This window comes from Apostichopus japonicus, chromosome 8 (genome assembly GCF_037975245.1).
Source record: "Apostichopus japonicus isolate 1M-3 chromosome 8, ASM3797524v1, whole genome shotgun sequence".
NCBI classification, from domain to species: domain Eukaryota; kingdom Metazoa; phylum Echinodermata; class Holothuroidea; order Aspidochirotida; family Stichopodidae; genus Apostichopus; species Apostichopus japonicus.
This window is the reverse complement of record NC_092568.1, coordinates 42,179,667-42,200,014: the sequence shown is the minus strand read 5'-3', so window position 1 is coordinate 42,200,014 and position 20,348 is coordinate 42,179,667. Positions and strand designations below refer to the sequence as shown.

The 20,348-nt window shown below is 37.8% G+C and overlaps 1 protein-coding gene across 1 annotated transcript; it reads right to left on the bottom strand.

The window, feature by feature from the left end:
• Nucleotides 1–234: 234 nt before the first annotated feature.
• LOC139972082 (organic anion transporter 3-like) lies at nt 235–19,861 on the bottom strand. Its single transcript, XM_071979000.1, has 9 exons — nt 19,386–19,861; nt 18,415–18,645; nt 15,726–15,922; nt 13,237–13,479; nt 11,129–11,263; nt 7,585–7,670; nt 6,739–6,847; nt 5,383–5,455; nt 235–4,971 (listed from the first exon to the last, which is right to left on the bottom strand). The coding sequence occupies exons 1-9, from the start codon at nt 19,686–19,688 to the stop codon at nt 4,612–4,614; spliced, it is 1,737 nt and encodes a 578-aa protein (XP_071835101.1). The 5' UTR covers nt 19,689–19,861; the 3' UTR covers nt 235–4,611.
• Between the last annotated feature and the right edge of the window lie 487 nt (nt 19,862–20,348).

Here is a 20,348-nt window from a genome sequence, read left to right as displayed (position 1 = left end):
ATTCCATAGATCCATTTTATAAAATTTTGTTGTTTATTTTAAGAAAATTCATCAGTACTATATATTCTTGGTGGGATAATTTTGTTTTGTAAATGCTTTGATTGGTAAGTCAGTTTTTTTTGCTTTAAATTTTTATTGCTTAGATAGATTTGAGTAAATTAAGCACTCTGATATTGTTGGTAATATGTGAAATGGGGGAGGGAAGGGAGGGTGAGGGTCATTGATAATGGCTGTCATTTAAAACAAGGTTATCATTTATGCATTTAATATGTATGTATCTTATACAGTTTTATAATCCCTTTACACAATTTCTTTGTAATAGATTAAAAAGTAGATTCATTTATGAAATATGTCGCTATTTTGATTGCCAAATTGCAATAAATGTACTCAGCTAAAATGTTATATGTCTTTCTTCCATTGGTTGGCTTTGTCTGGTCTTTATTCACATAGTTGTTAATCAATAATCTACCTGCCATGTTGGTCTTCAGGAATTGATGTCAAAAGGGCCATTGAGCAAGCTGAATATAGAAGACAATTGAAATTCAGGAACATTTTAAAGATAATGTGAACCCCCCCTCCCCCCCATAACCCTCTAAATTTGCAATATTTACAATGAGGACAAAACTGAATTGACATTCAACCGATGTAATTGTAACTTTTCTTTTCTAGTCAATTTTGAATACATATAAACTAAGTGCTTAATAATGACATATAATTATGTAGTTCTTTCAAACTTGCATACATTTCTGCATTTTCTTTTCTGTTCTATAGGCTGTGGGGTGTTATCCTTCAACTCTAATCATGAATATTATCAAACCCATTTTGGTGACCTTATTATCATAAAGTGATATTATGCCTCCTTTAAGTTCCTGTCAATCTCCTGTAAGGTATTTAGCCCTTTGCACTTTGACCTTCAAGTCCCCACCCCCCCCCTCGTTAATTCCCATGGCTCCCGAATAAAGAAATACATTAGATATTGTTCAGTCCATTGTCAGAAGTCTATCTTAGGAGCCTGTTTTTACAGACAAGAAATTACCAACATAACCAAAAATTATGAACACGTTTTGTTTTTTACTTAATCATGATTGGTTCATTCAGTGATGGATTTTATGAATATTAATGATGTTCCGAAGTAGGTAATATAGAACCAATCATCGATCAGACCTCATCACATGTGACCCCAAGCTTTGCAACTTCTGAACAGTTTCTATAGAGGCAAATAAGTTCTTGAAAAGGAAACATCCAGTATTTATGATCAGTATAATATGGCCATATAATTTATACCTATTTGTTTCCAATCAGTATCTTGAAGTCATTTCACAACGTTTAATTAAACTATTAATTGTCACGAGAGAATTAATCGACAGAACGTTTTAAATCATTAATTCGCGTGGAGTTTCTTGGAGCTAGGCTTCCGAAATAGCCTACCAAACAATTTCCCCCGGCAACGATAGTACCATCTCTACCGAGCTACAGTGAAATTCGCCACATTTCATTATGAACACAGAGAAGCTTTCAACCTCAAGGAAATACAAATTCATATTTGAAATAGGTCAGCTGAAGATTAATTAGTATGAACCGAAATAGTTATTCACCCCGCAAAAGTCAGCACAGTATAATTTTCAGAATGCAATCAAAGTTGAACAAAGTAAACGAGTGATTGTACATAATATCAAATTATCACTGAAACCATACAAAGTGGCCAAATGAAGTATTTCAAAGAGTTAGGAAAATAATATTTGTAGAGACTTCATTAAACACAACATTAGCATAGTGCACTAACTTCGCATACATTTGCGTATGTTACGATTTTAAATTTAATAATAAGTGTAACAAATATTCAACTATAGAAATATAAGAAAGGGAAAATGTGTAGCGAGGCTTTTTTAGTGTGGTGAGTGCACGGCGTTTGGATATTCAAACAACTTCACATTAAAATCGTCCGATGTTATTTCGTGATCCGCATTTTGGCAGTATGAAAATGTGATAGCAGTCTATATAGTTTCTTCAGTATTTTCATGGAGAGTTTGCACAATCCAATTTGCTTTGTTTTACAAGTTGGACAAAAAGGATCGAAGCATAGACAAGAAAACCTCAAAATGTAAAAACTTCTGCTAGCAATTGATGTTACTGTTTCTATGTCATTCGGTGCCAAAATAATAAATGGGTTTATGTTCCCCCGTTCGGTGAGTTCATGCATAGTAATGACTTGACTCATCGGTAAATTGCATTCGTAGTAATGATTTGACTCATCAGTGAGGCCATGCATAGTAATGACTTAACTGATCGGTGAGTTCATGCATTGTAATGACTTGACTCATAGGTGAGTTGCATGTATAGTAGTGACTTGACTCATCGGTGAGTTATATTCATAGTAATGACTTGACTCATTGGTGGGTCCATGCATAGTAATGACAACTGATCGGTGAATCCATGTATAGTAATGACTTGACTCATAGGTGAGTCCATGGATAGTTATGACTTGACTCATTGGTGAGTCCATGCATAGTAATAACTTGACTCATCAGTGAGTCCATGCATAGTAATGACTTGACTCATTGGTGAATTGCATTCGTAGTAATGACTTGACTGATCGGTGAGTTCATGCATAGTAATGACTTGACTCATCGGTGAGTCCATGTATTGTAATGACTTGACTCATCGATGAGTCCATGTATAGTAATGACTTGACTCATAGGTGAGCCCATGCAAAGTTATGACTCGACTCATTGGTGAGTCCATGCATAGTAATAACTTGACTCATCGATGAGTCCATGCATAGCTAGGACTTGACTCATGGGTGAGTCCATGCAAAGTAATGACTTGACTCATTGACGAGTCCATGCATAGTAATGACTTGACTCATAAGTTCTGCTTACTACTTCCCATAAAATTTCACCCATTACTTCTGCATACTTCTACATAATTTATATTCACAAGAATGGGTTTGACTGTCCTTGGGGCAACCGAGGCAATCGCTGCTTACAATTAAATCATTGCGCGCATTTTATATGCTTTTGCGTAGATGGAGCAGCGGTCTCATTCAGTTTTCGATCCGGACCTAGGCTCGTATTATTCTTTGCTTAAGGAAGATTTTATGAAGACAGAAAAAAAGAAGTTTTTGTTAATATAAATTCTTAACGTATAGGTTCCTTTGGTCCGGGCCCACCTGGCCCAGTGGTAAATCAAACCTTGATTTCGTTATAAGAAAACGATAGGCACCTTTGGCTGGGATTTTCGAGATGAATATAAGAGCCATTTCCATGGGATCCAAGCAATCTTTCAGTGAAACCAAGTCATTGGCATATACATTTAGAGTAATTTTAAGCCCATTTCAAGCAGAAATGAATGAGCCTTTCCTTTTAAGAGATTTGCAATTTTAGATTCGTCCTTGTCTGATGTTTTTAAGTTTGTACGATATTTAGGTTCAAAGTTAAGCCATTTGTGTTGTTTGCTTAACTGAGATTAAAACCAATATGATAAATAGATAATAGAGGATTCATACAGCTGCTTACAGTTTTATGTACAGAACTAGGCCTGTCGGTTTGACGGAAAGCCAGACATCGGTATATCTCATTTAAAATAAAGAAATTACCAGTTAAATACTTATGTCTATATTGTTTACGCACATACACACTAGTTTACCACAATGTAAAAAAAGTGATACAGAAAACCCCCATCCCACCAAGAGCTGAGGTATAGTCTACCATTAGCCAGCATTGCACGAACTGAGGGATGACTATTACTTAGGGACTACAGGGTATGCATATAGGGAGCACAACCCTATTGAAGGCCGACTGAAGCCTCAGCTTGTAAGCCATGACAACTGCTGAATATTGTGTATGGGACTAAGGAGCATATCCCTGACTAAAGGCTGGGGTTATATATCAGCTTCACTTCTGCATGCGTTTTTCAAATTTTTCGCCCAGAGCTTGATCACTGTTGGACTTGAGATATTTAATAGCAGCAAGAATAATGCAACCCGACTCCGACAAATGTAATTGTTTGAGAGGTGCTGACGTCAGCGTTAGTGGATACCGTCGTTACCCGTCCTTCTGTTGATTGTGGAAACATTGATGTTCACTAACTATGGTTCACCACCATTCAAACGTTATATCCACATCATTTTCAGCTTATTTCGATAGAAGCTCTAGAGGGGATAGCATTTTCATAATTTTACATAAATTATGATAGCGTGTATGTAAGCTTAATTCACACAAACCTCTCGCGAAATTTCGGCTAAATCGAATGAAATATGAATTATATGACGGAACAGGAGTAGTCCAAACAGACTGGCAAAAAGTGACAGAAATCGCGCGATATAGCTATACCTCAGCAGAAAGCTTTCAGCTGAGATCAAACTTATTCGCTTTTTTTTTATGAGTTAATTTTGGCATGACGTTACGACGACAATTTTATAATGTTATAAAAACACTGTGGTTGCTGAGAATTAGCTCTTCAAGACTTTTTTATATAATTACTTAAGTGATTGAGTTTAGTATTTCATTATTAAGTCACCGCTCCATTTTGCGTCCCATGCATTAGTACAATTAATGAAAGGGAATATGATATAGACCAGTTCCCCATCACCACGATAACGACGACCCTTCCTCACATGTTAGTATCCTCTTCAAAGCCAGCATTCTCTCCTCCTCCTCCTCCTCCTTCATTTATATGCTCATCATTTATTCCATTCATCGTATTTTCGTTTGGGCCTTCTTCATTTGTCATATTTTCCTCTAATTTCTCTTCCATTTTACTTTGGTTAGTACTTATTGACACGTCATCATGAGGTGGTTGAGTTTTTCTGAGACGTGAAAAAAGTGTTTTGGAATCGAATAATATTTGGAGATCTTCAGGAGTCTCAGGCTGGACTGTATTCTTTGTTTCTGGTAAATAAAGACAAAGAAAAGCTGCCAGAAAAGCGGACGCCGTCATAATCATGAACGAGAGATCGGGAACAAACTTGTCCTGTTAAAAGAGAACAGATGATTTAGGTGTCAATAGATCCTCAAATATATTGTTAACAAACAAACTCGCAATGTGTGATGAAAGCATTGGAATGTTAGATCGAGAAGACTAAACAGAATGGTTCAGAGCTAAGTTGTTCATTTATAAATGTTTTTGATTTCTTTATATTGTAACTGGTCTCCGAAACAATAGGCCTATGGATCTCGAATTGAAAGCCAAATATAGGCCTAGCCTATATGGGAAAAGAATGTAGGTAATGGAGATTCAATGTCCATGTTCTGTATTATTTTGATCATTGAATGGAGGTTTCGTAAAAATGATGACTTTCGCCTCAACTTATGTGTAAAACGAATGGCGTATCGGACTATAGAACATTTGCAACTAGTAGGCCTACTGTAGCCTTGAACTTACCAGATAAATGAGTATGGGTGATGCTATACTTCCTAGGTTACCAATCAGCTGAGCAAAACCCATTCCCGCAAGTCTGAAAAGATATGAAATTTGTTTTCGTGAATTATAATAATCCATCCCTTTTTTATTACGCACAGAGGACTTTTCAAATGTTAAACAGCATATGTAGCAAAGCCAAAACGTCTGAAATTATTATTTTCCGTCAATTCATATCTGAACTTCCTATTTGTCGGCACTACATGATGGAGGACGTTAATTACTACATCAGGGTAATACACCCATGATGTGACTTTCGATGCTTGTGTAGCGTAAATCGTCAACAGTCACGTTGTCATTTTTTGTCAACACATGTCGTTGGGGACATCCGTTCTTCTCTGTGTATTCATGCAGTTTTCTTACCAGGCCTCGTGGCGAAGATAAGAAGCTGTAAGACATGTGCAAGAGTCAGGTCGACCAGAACCAACAAGAACCTTTAGTTAGTGATAAGTACGGTAAATTCCTCTAAGTTTAATCCTTGTAAGTCGATTTCTAAGCACCAGTTGACTGATACTGAACCGAACAACGATTTGTACGCCCATAGCGTACTTGTATTTTATGAAAGAGTCGTAATCAGTCCATATTTTAGATCGCAAGGTTGTTAACCTGAGATGGCACTTTTTGAGCCACTCATTCTTGAGCCTTATATGCCATGGTAATGTTTAGTTGATCGCCAGGTTTCAGAGTAGTCATTGTTGCCCATCTCCCTTTCTCGTCCATCACGTGTCCTAATTCAACCATGCAGTAACTTATGATAACTCTACATATATTTCTGGTTATTTACAATTTTCTGAAGCTTTGGTTAATGTCGGCGAGGGTTACACTTTAAACACCAATTTGCGCACCTTAGGATGACATGCAAGTTGCAACACCATTTTTCCTCGGCAAATTTTACTAATTTGTACACATATAATTTGAGACCATAAATGTCTTCTGTTTTCTTGTGGAGTTTCTTTTGCATCCGAGGAACTTACCCCACAACAATCTCTGTATAAGACTATACAGTCCAGTCACTTGAAATGATGACACTCAGCTGTTTGAAGGTAATTTTCTCAAAACATGAAAGTGATATAGAAATACATCCTGGACTGAGTTCAATAAGTGTTTTGCAAAAACCTCCTTAACGGTAATACTCATGCATGAACTTAATTAAGTTGGTGGTTCTCTGTCTGGGCGTAGGACTATGCGATTCCAACACCTCTTACATCACGATAAGAGTCAGTTATCCATGTAATGATTGAATTGTAATTATTCATATGTGATGATATATTTTAACCCAGCTGGAGAAATAATGACCGAAGGAGACCCATGCGAACTCACCTTAACGTGGTTGGAAATAACTCGGAGGTGACTAGGGTTATCGCTGCATAGGAACACACCGTTAGGAACTTCCCAAGCAGGGCCAGCGAGGATAAAAGCCATCCACCTGCTACAAATGCAAATATATCCCTAATTAGCTAAGGTGTTATTTAAAAATTGCAAAAATGCATATTCTCTATATGTAAGCGCAACATAAACTTGATTTGTTTTTAGTTTTTGAAATTGATGCGTGTACATTCCGACAGTTGTATAAATATCCATGCGTCGATGTGATTCGTTACCAAATAGGGGATTGTGCTGTCATGTAACAATGGAAATTTATTGTCATACGCAGGATATCTTGGTTTTGCAAGAAACCATTGTTCATTGCGATCGTATGATAATGCTTTGAAGACTCGCTCCACACCGCGTGCCACCCTCTGAAAAAAAGAGTTAACTTTCCGTTGCTTGCAAGTGAAGTTTTTTTCTTGTCGCTACAAAATGCAGACAGTAATGAAACGTGATACCTTGTTATCTTTCATCTAGACCTGAGATGTCCATCGCTGTTATGTACACTGTGTCGTGGGTATTGACCGTAGCTGCATGTATTGACTGTACACTAGTGTCTAAATACCGACGGTAGCAAGCTGTGTGTGTATTTTCTGGGATCGATGGTGGTGTCTAATACTTCTGTTACACCTCAAACGAAACTAGGTCAGATTACTGGCATCAGAAGTATCTTTGTGCGCGAGTCTTCACTCCCTTTAAATAGGCGCAAATTTTCAGTTTATTACCATGGTATGACTTTATTGGACTGGTTTCATTACGGTACACAATTAAAATACGAATTTGTGTTACATCACATACCTACGTCAATCGGTACTACAATTATTGCTATCATACATACTCCTGCAGATAACAAAATCGAAATAAGAGGGATTAGCCTTCCGAATCTGCAGACGAAAAGAAGCAGCAAGTGTTAAGACAAACATAAAATATACCATAAGGTGTGGAAAATGTTTTTGACTAATCAAGGCCAACTATACATGACAATCGAAAATGGACATTATTGTTGAGCCTGTTTGAAAATTGAAGTACCGCGGATAGAAATAAGTTGGGAACATTTCATATAGAAAACAGTTTGAGCATTGCGGACACCTCCATTCAGGATTTGATCTTCAAAGAAAAAAAAACAGAATCAGAAAGATTGTACAAGGGAAGAGGATTCTTAATATCCCTCTCTCTGATTTCGATGATAGTAATCGTAATATTTACAGTCATGCCGACGTGTGTATGGTTGTGCGTCTCAGTATGTGACTTGTGAGACGTTTAGATTGTAAATACACAAGAAGGGAAGGTTGGCTATATGTCATAAATGTGACATATTTATGCGCAGTGTTTTGGATACAAGCAACTGGCTAAATAGGACAACAATGAAAACATGATATCTCAACCGAAAGAACACAAGATCAGAATTAATATTTTTATATAAATATAAAAAATTATAAATTCAACATTTACAAAGTGGAAATAACAGAAAAGCATATTTAATACATACTGTGTGCAGAAGAAGCAACTTTATCTTCCTTCTGTGTATGTAGAATTTCATTGCCAAAGACATTATAAATATGCAAATGATACAGTAAATATAAAAGTTACAAATCACAGGTACCATATACACACATCAAGAACGTTACCACAGCAAAGTTGTCCTAACGTAATTCCAGGCATTGTGGTCAACAGAGGTAAAAGACTGAACTCTTGTAAACACTATACTCTTACAGTATAGCTTGGATTATCTTACATTTGGCATGTGGATTAACCATATTGATTACATAAAGCCTATTTTTTTTTTTTGCGGAGGCCAAAGGTCATATGAGGTCAACAGTGGGCAAACTTTGAAACCGTGTAAATATGATAACTAAAAAAAGAAAACTTGGATGAACCTCATACAGTTTGATATGTGTATCCACCTTCTCGAGTACAAGATCCCTACTTGTTTCTGTTCAATGTTCAATGTTCAGTTCAATGTCTACAAACCTTGTAAACAAGGTAACTTGGAGGAACGCTTGGTATGTTGATTAACCTAACATATTGACCAAGTTTAAATTCCGTTTGGCTTATACGACTTGGCAAGAGCTGGGAAACATTGTTTACCGCAAGCATTAAGCCAAGTTTTGATTTTAAGATGCTAGGTGGTTTAGGTACATCGCTGACGTCACGTATGTAGGCGGAGCTGTTTTGTAAAGTTCTCATTTTCGCTCGTGAATGGCTCGTTGGAGCAACACGCAAAAAGATATATAACAATCAATTAAAAGAATGTGCTTTAATTATACCAATAAAGTAATTGTCAAGACTATCACGTAATAGTAGCAGGCGCGTATCTAGGATTTTCAAACCCGGGGGGCGCGAATTACTATCTAAGCGGAGCGCCACCATCGAATGGCGCGCAGCGTACAAGAAAATTTCTTGTTTTGAAACCCCCCAGATCACCGGAAACGGCACTTCTCGGGCTTGAAATGACCAACCAGATGTACACTTTTTGCCTGAGAACCAAGTATTCCTAATAGTTTTTTTTTTCCATCCATACCTTTTTGAAGATTGTCAACCCGGCACACATCATGTTCGACCTGATCGCATCTCCTGTGGGTCTTTGCTTTTGTAGGTGATTCTACGTCGCGGCCCACAATACCCGTCAGCCCCACTTTTCAAGGTTTTAAGCCCCATATTTGTTCAGAATTTGAAAATTCACATTTCTCGTGAATAAACTCACTTCAAAACATACCCATAATCTTGTATAAAATTTCATCTATGGACAACCAATATAGAAAAAAACTTCCTTCAACCCCTAACAGACCGGTCAAAATTGCACGAGTAGAGGGAAGTGTGATGTAGAATGTTGGTCAGAAATTTTCGAAAATTCAGACACAGTTAATTGGTGTAGAAATATTAAAACCTGTTATAACGGCTATTATAAAACTTGGTTGTAGGAAATGAAAAAATAGCAGATATTTCCGAAAGCGAACACTACACACATAGGCGTAGGAGGCGCGGCGGCAGTGGCGCAGCTAGGGGTATTGGTCAGGAGTGGCGAGAATGGTCTGAAGGGGCGCTTTCGACACTATCTAAGCGGAGTGCCACCACTGGTTGGCGCGTAGCGTACATAAAATTTTTGAGTAAAGATACTCCCTAGATCGCAGGAAATGACCCTTTCCGGGCCTGGCTAATTTGCAGATAAACGAAGAATAAGGTGTCATCTCCAAATTACACCAACAAAATGTGAGAAATGTCAATAAGTAGATGAGAGCGCAATAAAAAAGTCAATAATCTAGAATAATTAAAAAGTGGTAAAGAGCTGAAAAAGGCGCCAGCAGTCCATTTTAGTCCGTCACGGGGGGGGGGGGGGGCATCCGCCCCCTGACCATATGGACGCTCCGCCACTGCGCGGCGGGGGTGCAGGCCCTAATTCGCCATTACTAATGTAAAAGAGAGTTTTGACATAATTGAACCTCCATGCTTTTTATACATCTACATGAGACATGTCGTTGTTTACATTAGCATCCCGCGGTACACTGCGCAATTTTAACGGACCGTATACGGTACATGATGGCATGCGATGTAATAACCGATGCTTGCTTATATGATATTGACATGAACACGTTGAACGCGCGCTTCGCGCGCGAAAATTTTTGGTTATTTTTTCAGGTAAGTCGGACAGTTTTGAGGCTTTTCATTCTGAAACGCCATTTTCATGCTCACTGGTATGATGTGATATCTGCTGTTTGCGTTACTCCCTCTTTTTCTCCTTTTTCTCTCTTTCTTCTTTTTCTTTTCCCTTCCTTCCTCTCCTTCTCCTCTTTTTTCCCCTCTTTTTTCCTTTTTTCTTCTCTTTTTTTCTCTTCTCTTTTTCTTACCCGGGGGGCGCGCGCCCCCAACGCCCCCCCCCTGGATACGCACCTGAATAGTATATCTTAAATTGCAGTGTAGGCTTTTGTGAAACTAGTAGAGACTTTGGGCAGATTTGATGTTGTACTCGAAACGGAAGGTCCCACGATCCCTTTTAAACATTATTCGGCCGGCATGTTTAAAAAGGCTGTATAATGTCTACGTGTGATTGATACTATTTTAACATATATAATTCTACATTTATTTGAGAGAAGAAGAGAACAAATGAACGAAACATCAAAACGGTACTTTTCTTCGTTTTTCGGGGAGTGATCGAGAAAGTTATTCTGGCTTTCTTAGCAAAGCATAATAGATCCGACTTCTGAACCCTCTCCTCAGTCTCTTCTACTCGACGCTAACAAATCGACACCTTTCCCGTAACCCGACGGTATGGAAGGTTGCCCATATAATACACTATACCTACAGTTATAGTTTAGAGAGAAAGTATACAAACTTCGTTACGTACCGTTCTATGATAAATAAAGGTAGAATTCGAGCTGGTAGTTCAACCAGACTACTGAGGAAGAAGTTAAGATACGGATCACCAGCCAGGGTACCAGTAGTTAACGCAAAGCCGAAATATACCAAAGCATACGTTATCCTGTAAAAACAATACATCACTTTAATGCAACAAGGGTTTGTGCTACATATAACATTTGATCACCATGAGCGTATCCAGGATTACATAACGGGAGGATGGGGGTCATCTTGGGTCATTGAAGCCGACTCCCAGTAGACGTGACAAAATTAATCCGTCGGCAAATTAAAGTTTAATTTAATTTAGACTACAAGTGAGGTCTATAATTAGGTCGAAACGTAAACTTAGATTGGCGGTGGCAATGTGGGGGGGGGGGGGGCAGCGGTGTCTCCACTGGTTCCGAGACTGAACACCAACTGTATCGATAGATTTTTGAATTACGCTATCACGAGAAAAGTCTACTGACTAAGTTAGCAAAAAAGCAAATTATTTTTTAAATCAAATGCAACCGTTTTTATTACATCTGCGATAAATTCATATTTTGTAATGTTAGCACCACTGTAAACTGTACTATCATACGGTACCATGCTTTCGAATATCTATGTTATAGAAACATGATACTCATACTGCCCATACTGCCAATACAAGGGCTTTGAAGCCTCGCATGAACATATACAGTATTATAAAACAAATATCCCAACTAGTTCATTATATAGCTAACTTCGCTTGTAAGAATCGGGCCGAACGTTATCATTGTCACTTAACTTGTAAGAATTATTCGCACCTTTAATGGCTGAGATAGAATTGGAGCGTTCATATGGAACAATGTAAACTAGTGATTCCAGTGGATCTGGTAGGATTTTATATATTGTTCTGTAATTTTAGAGAAAATGCAACTACTTGGAATCGTAGCCCTGTCATATCAACAAAATCCTCTGAAGATATACATTGAAGTATGCAAGGGAAACAATAATCTTATTGGTTACTTATTGGCATCTATCCGACCTCATTGGAGATCGAATGTGAATGACTTTAGACTTTAATCAGATCATATCAGTATTATTATAATATAGTTCGTATGACATACTATCTGCTGTATCAGTGTTTGTATTCATGTATAAGTAGAAATTAAATTTGATTTAATTATAAATAAACAACAGTAAAGAGACATGACCCAAGTCACCCTTTCTTTAATATGGAAACACTCGAAAAGGACTTGTGACCTATTCCCCATATAGAGATTGTGCAATGACTCGAGCCAGGAGAACTTCTGGTAGTAATTCGAATCGATCCACACAGAATAAATTGGAATGACTAAAGGTTGGATATGTATAAATGGACCATACAGTTAATTGATGCACACATTGGGGAAGAATTAATTAAGGACTCTTCGGAGTGGTCCTAACACTCGGAAATCCTAGTTGTATCCTAGTTAATAAAACTTATGCTAAGAATAATTTAAAATCTTCCCTAGACAAGCCCAAATTTATGAACTGGGAGGAGGCTTCGGCTGATAGTTGATATTGTAATGAATCTTATGTATACGGACCCCAGCAAATGAGAAGCGAGGTATGCAAATGATGGCCTTTACCGCGCTGGGAAAAAAAATCTCGCCACCGGGAAGGGAATTTTGTCTTTTTATTGCTATAGGTACTCTGGAGGGTGGTATTGCCAGGGCTGGGATAGCGCCCAGTGAAGTTTCCCCTCCTTTGGCTGACACTAGATTGTCTTATTTTTGTTAACGCTGCCAGTCTGAAATGTATTTGCTTGTATTCTTTACTCTAGTCTTACTCTATCCTCTATCCTCTCTCGTTTACTAGTCTGCTTTATGTTTACTTTTGCTAACTTGGAGGAGCTGTAAATACTTTGCCTATCACATATTTTAAATAGCCTAATCCTCATTAAATCATGTCATTTTTATTACCGTGGTACCTATGGTCTATTGTTATAATTGCAGACTCTTCTTATTGTCTGACTGGAAGGGGCAGTGGTGTAAAGAGCTGGGTGGTTTAAGGGAAGAATGTGTCCCTAACATTGTATCCTTAGAGGGGGTTTCGATTCCATTTTGGAGAGTTAATTGCACGTTTTGCCCTTACCACAGCCAGGAAATTATCAAAGTGGCAACAAGCGTCGGTGGTTTGAAAAGTTGAGTAATGGATCCTCCTTTCTTCTTGTCTTTGGAGTCACCCTCTGTTTCCTCAAGATTTCTGTTTGCTAGCTTCAACGCGGGACTTGGGAAATCCTTCACTCCGTTGAACTTTGCACACTTCTGCATCCACTTCTCAGCTTCTTCGTATTTACCTTGTGAGAGTAACCAACGCACGGACTCCGGCTGCAACCTTATAAATTAAAGAAACCGCAATAATCATGATATTATAAAGCCTAAAGGGTAATATATCGATTGGTGCGCTTGTTCATGATACGACTATACGTGATATTCTTAGTATTTAACGAATTTCCACATCACTTGGTTTTACCGGGAAAAATATAATTATTGTATCCTTCATTTATTATAAAGAGTAAAACAGCTTCAATGTATCTAAAGGGTTTAAACATAAGTATAGTGGATCAGTTGTTAGCCGCAGTTTCTTCTAAGGGATGTACCGCACTTGCAGAGAATGCGGTATTATTTTTGAATCACTCCATAAACTAATGTCGCATTGTCGTATTAAACCACTGTGACGGTTTTGTAAAATGATTCTCTGATCTTTATGTAACACCCCTAATATTCTTGTAAATTAGAAGTTACTAGGATTTAGATTCAACCTCCCTGTGCTATAGGTTCCCCCTACATATTCTATTTGACTATGCCTTTATTCTTGGAATGAAATTGCCTTGTCCTTCATGTGTACCAAGAGGGGTATACCACTATACCCAACCCATAAGCCAACATATTCAAGGGCTTCACTGTCACAAGAGATTTAGATCTTCAGGAAACATGTGACTCTTGTGTCCACCTCTGTGCATATGTGCTCATTCTCTGGGACTACGTCACTGAGTTGTTTACATCTGGTATTTTACTGGTTATTGAGTAATGTTGGTGTTTTCTGATTATGGGTTAGCAGATCAGATGGTTCATTTATCTCCCTATATTTGGGCTAAGCAGGAAGTTGTATTGTCTTAGGGTACTTTCAGCTGGCTCGATAGAAAGTCCAGTTTATACCAGTCATGAGTGCCACTCACTTGACAGCCCTCAGCCGTCTAGGATGTCGGAGACATCATCTTTAGAAATTATCTAATAATTTCTGGACAGGTACGAATCACTTTGTATTTTCAAGAAGTAATCTTCTTAGTTAAATAATATTCTAGTTAGTCTGTGATGGCTCGAAGCATACAGAGATGTATTGTGTTTAATTTAAGGTCATACCATAAATTGATATAGTTTATATTCAATTGTGTATTGTCTAGTAGCGATGTGTCCCCTTCGATAGGAACATATAGCCAATGTTGTTTACCACATTGTATCAATTATATCTGTATTGTGTACTCTATAGGTTACACTATAAGCCTACGTGCTACCTGTATATTAGGATTTATCTTTTATGGAATCCCGTTTAGCTGATTATGTTCTTTGGTTCCCTTGGTGACAGTTCGTGTCAGAGGTTGACCCTAAATAGTTTTGCTACTGTTGGTGGTATCCATGCTATGCATATGAGAGAATCTGATTATATAGGGAATATATGGGCATTAAGTTGTCTATTAGAAACATGCTAGTAGTTGGGTTTAGGGCAATTAGCACTTGACTGAGACTTACTGCATGGTATCCATCATTGACTGCCACGTCGGCTATATGTTAGCTTTATAACTTATGCTATTTACTGGAAACATTTCATTTATATTTAACCTTAATGATAGCATGTACTTATTGCTGATTTGTCTAATATTGTAGTTGGTATTGAGCCCCATTGTATTGCTTATATTGGATAATTAAGTTAGGCCACTCACTTGACAGCCCTCAGCCGTCTAGTATGTCGGCGAAATCATCTTTAGAAATTATCTAATAAGTTTTATACAGGTTCGTTTGGGGTTTTGGTGGACGTGACTAACGCCCTGGTTATAAATGCCCGTCCCTTCCACGCCAGGATGTGCCCCAAGAACGGACGGACGGACGGCTGAGCGGTCTAGATCGAGGAGTGAGCCCCTCCTCTAATAGTTTTCCGAACTTGGATGGGAGAAAAACAGCTCTTATATAGTTGAATGTTCTTATTATGACTAATTTAATATGTATCATGTTTCTTATCTTTTAAATTGCAAAATACACTAATTGCGTTAACTCCTTATGCTTTTATGTGTTTCACTTCTATTGTTTGTTGCAGTCAATGGATAGTGATTTCTTTGTAATTTTATATATATCACGAGGTACACGGAGATCATATGCCTAACAACCAGGTATCTCTGTGCAGGTAGTTGACCCTGTTACAGCCGGAAGAATCCCGCTCCCCTTGGGACAATATCCCCTGGGTGGAAGCGTCGAACTTTGGGTTAAATTTACTTTAAACCATGATCAAACTTTCTATGGATTACGAAAATATAAATCTGAAATTTTCAAAACGACAAATCTAAGTTTGATATACAATAAAATTACCAAATAAACGTCATTGCTAAAATGGTCGGTGTCATCATTAGTGCATGGAATTGGCGCCAATCTCTGATCCAATAAGCCAGTCCTGACATCACCATCAAACCCAGAGTAAAAAGCACTCCTGGAGCATTTCCAACTGTGGCCCGGTGCTTCGGTAGGAGGTATTCAAACAGCAGTATCAGAGTCGGTAGTTGAATTGCCTAAAATATGATTAAATAGAGTTAATGATGTATTGATCAACGCTTGTACTCAGCAAAATTGTTAATAACAAAGAACAAACCCCACAAAGGGCAACACCATATAATCCAGTTGTGAATTTCATTTTGTGCAAGGTGGGTAAAAACATGAAAATATTGTAACTCTATGCTGTTTTTACAAATGAAAACGTTTACATATTTTGGCGTTCCATTCCAATCACTCAGATAAGGGGGATGGGATAGAAAAACAAAATATTACATTTATTGAATATGAATCCATCGTAATGAAATGATTCGGGTCTTTGTTGAGTCACTCTGACAGTTACATGCCCAATGACATCCTCACTCGGTTGGAATTAAATATACAATCGCAGTTTATGTAAATAGTCCCAACGGGACAGACAGGTAGGAGACCTTAAAACATGACCTCCCCTAGCCACTGCTCAAGTGAACTCTAAATAAATATTTTAAAAAAAAATCACATTTTAATAAATTATCCATGCTAGAAGGGATACGAGCGCATACTACAAACGCTCTGCTTGGCTAGAAGTGAAAACAAACAGCGGTTTGATTTGAACGTCATTTAACAGTGATGATTATTCACAATACATCATCATGAATACATCAACATGAATATGAAATATATGCGCTCGTGTAAGCATTCCATCCCTCAGTCGGTTCGAACAAGGTTCGACAAGTTGGCACAGTCCCGGGAATATAGAGTATTAATAGAAGATATCTAGATAAGGTAATGATATTGTAAATACTATTAATCTGGAACAAGTTAAACTTCAGGGTGAGATAGAATAGAAGAATACAGAAAGCAAACAACGACAACAGCTACTTACTTATCAAACGTACAAGGCAGTGTGTTCTTATCATGCCATGTTACTTTTATTTTATAACTTTAAGAAAATTTATCAAAGACCTAATAACATTTCCTTAACTTTGTTGAAATAGACTGTGTACAGTGATCACATTTTACACATTTCATATATATTTTTTTGCTCGAAAAGCACCACGTAGAAACGACATATGTAAGTCCCGTGCCCCCCCCCTCCCCCACCAGGAAACTCAGATACACTCCACATAAATGTCCGAGAAATTCGTCTATTTGCGCTTTTGACATGCACGTTTGAAAATTACATCAAATCTATCAAGAAGTAAAATTTCCGAAATTCAGGAACTCCCCCCTAGATTCTCACCAGAGCTCATACCCTCGTCGGCTCTCTGCACTCTCATCCATTATTCGACAGTTACCCCACCCGCATCAGAAATACCTCTAGTCTTACTATAGTAATGTTGTCACTCGGGCACAAAATGGTGTTATCATTTCCACCATTTACACTACATTCGTGTCTACTCATTTGCGTGCGTGTGCTATAAAATGTAAGCCATTTTACACAAAAAATTGGGCGGAGATGGTGAGGAGGCAACGATGCCCCCAGTGGCTAAGGCTCTGACTGTATTAGCCATATAAAATATATAGCCTACAAATACTTATTAGTACGTGTGAGTAGGTGTACGCATATATCTCATATCTCTATATTGACCCAAACGGAGATGTATTTTCATTGAGATGACAATCAACTTTCCATACAAGCCCTGCAGGGCTTGTCAAAGTGACAAGAAGTGTCAATCCCTATCTTCTCAAAATTTCGATATATATATATATATATATATATATATATATATATATATATATATATATATATATATGTATGCTATATACATATATATAGGCTATATATATAGGCAATATATATATATTTATATATATATATGCTATATATATATATATATATATATATATATATATATATATATATGTATATATGCTCTGGAAGTTGCGGCTATTATATGTCGAAATTTTCAACTCTTCCCTCAAATTTCGACTTCTTATATTATAATTTCAACTTTTGTTTGTTAAAATATAGGATTATGTTGGTATTCAGTAAGGTAGGACTAAGTAGGGTAAGGCAGTGAAGGTATGCAAGGGTAACGAAAAGTCCAAATATATTGTTGACTAATGTCGTTTTCAGAAAAATGTCAAACGCTAAATTCTAGGTACAGGAATTAAAATAGCGCATGTATTTTATGGTAGAACCGAAGTGCAATGCTCTGCATGGGATATAAAGAATGGTTTGAATGATTCTATCCAGTCATTAAGTTTTTCAATAGTCAAGTTTAGACACGCTAACCTCCCACCACCCTCCAATCCGCCCTCGGCTCCCCTTCTGTTACCTCCCACCACCCTCCGATCAGCCCCGGCTCCCCCTTCTGTTACCTCCCACCACCCTCCGATCTGCCCGGACTCCCCTTCTTTTTGGGGTGTCTGCCTTATTTGCTAAACATCTTGTACAGCGCAGATGAATGTATATGTAGTTAACAGATATATAACGATATAAACGTTATACTGCTCAAGTTGCACATACCATTAATGATGTGCATGTGTGGAACAGAAAATTAACCCGTGTAATGTAGAAAATGCTTACCCTGGAAAATATCCCTAAGAAAAATCTCAAAGTAACGAAAGTTGCATAATTTGGAGAGAAAGAGACTGCAATTCCCAAAATGTTGAATATCACCAGGGATACGATGGTGATGAGTCGCCGTCCATATTTATCTGCAATCGTGCCTGTTATGATGGCCCCCAAAGCGAACCCTGCTAGCATAATAGATTGTGAGAGACCTGCAAGGCTGTCTTTATCACAAACGAGATCCCACTGAAACAGAGACAAAACGTAGTAAATAAAACAGATTAGAACAAAACAGAGAACCCTGTCTTCGGTCTTATGTGAAATTAAACCATAATTGTCGGAGCAGCATAGATTTTGTTTCCGGATTTCAGTGCAGCGGTACTGCCACGACCCACTGTACCCGACCTATAGGCTCGGAATTTGTTGATGCTCAGAACAGTTTGAAGGGTCAGCTTGGACTATGGATTTAATGTTATACAAATTATAAAGATATCCGTTGGCAGGCTTCGAAAGCTGCTAATAAATTTTCCGAGGTCTGGAAAACTCCGGCCACCCACAGAAACCTTTTCACGACCCTATTTTAGGTCGCGCCCCGTTTATAGTTTGACGACCGTCGGCTGAGTGTGTTGGCCATTTCATATTTGAGAACACGCAGACGTACTTGTCATCCATTACTTGAAGTAGGTAATAACCAGTACGAAAGATTCTCACATGTCTGTTTTTTTTCCAATAGTATATACCTTATCTACTTTAGATACACTGTACACAGTATATACGAAATCGCTCGAGTATGAAATATTAGCGATTCAGTATATTAAAATTCCTTTTATCCAACTCGAGGTTTTGCAACAGTGTGCCTAATGAAATGTTAAACTTAAATTTTTGTTTCCATTAGTGAATCATCCAGAACACAGACGTTGGTGTTGAACATTGTTGAAACCAACCACCTTGTTTTCTATATAAAAACATAACATAGTCAAACTTACCTCACTGACAATAGAATGACCGTATAACTCTGTGTCATAGTACCATCCATCAGAACAGGCCATTGTCTCATTCTTCCATTCAGGGTCCACAAATTCTTCACACGATTCATAAACATTGTCTTCAGTTTCTGGTAGGGTTGTGTTTGTACCAACATCACAATGGTGCAGTGGTGTCTCCGCAATAAATACAACACTCAAAATCAACCAAGCAATTTCGACAGTGAAGAAACTAGATGTTGTTAAGACTGCAGCTTGTGTTCTTCCTAAAGGCTTAGCTCTCTCGAGAGCTGCGTCAATCTCCATGTTAGTACGAAGAGAGTCACAAATACCAAAGCGAAGTTATGATTGAAGCTTAAATCTGCCCACAAATTGAAACAATGTCTATATTACCGTGCATACAATTGAAATAGTCATATTATATGAACAACAACAAACAATTAATGTTGATTTAATTAGGTAGTCACCGATTAGATATATGAACTGATAAACTAATCAACATCACTGAAGTGTATATATATATATATAAGCAGATGTTTAATATTCAAAGTCCGTTTAAACCTATCGACCCATTGATTGTAGAATGGTTCCTGTTTGCGACCATCCGATGTGACCTTTAATATTTAGCCGATTTGTGATCAAAAGCGTCGAAATCATTAGCTAAATAACTTATGTAAATGAATAACATTAAATATACTACATTGAAGTGTAAATATGGACAAAAAAATGTTTATTTTGTGATTGGTAATTCTTTTAAATTTCTGGTGTATTGTTAGTATATTAAGTGTCACCAGGCGCGTATCCAGGGGGGCGTTGGGGGCGCGCGCCCCCGGGTAAGAAAAAGAGGAGGGTAAAAAAAGAGAAGAATAAAGGGAAAAAAGAGGAGGAGGAGAGGAAGAAAGGGAAAAGAAAAAAGAAGAAAGAGAGAAAAGGAGAAAAGGAGGGAGTAGAAGATAAACGCCAAGA

Bases quoted from the DNA above. Each gene is read 5' to 3' on its own strand.
- LOC139972082 (XM_071979000.1), bottom strand. From the start codon at position 19,688: ATGGAGATTGACGCAGCTCTCGAGAGAGCTAAGCCTTTAGGAAGAACA. The intron at 5,456-6,738 runs GTGAGTTCGCAT...ATATCTTTTCAG, and splicing joins TTATTTCCAACCACGTTAAG to ACTTGCGGGAATGGGTTTTG. The intron at 4,972-5,382 runs GTAAGTTCAAGG...CTCTTTTAACAG, and splicing joins CACCCATACTCATTTATCTG to GACAAGTTTGTTCCCGATCT.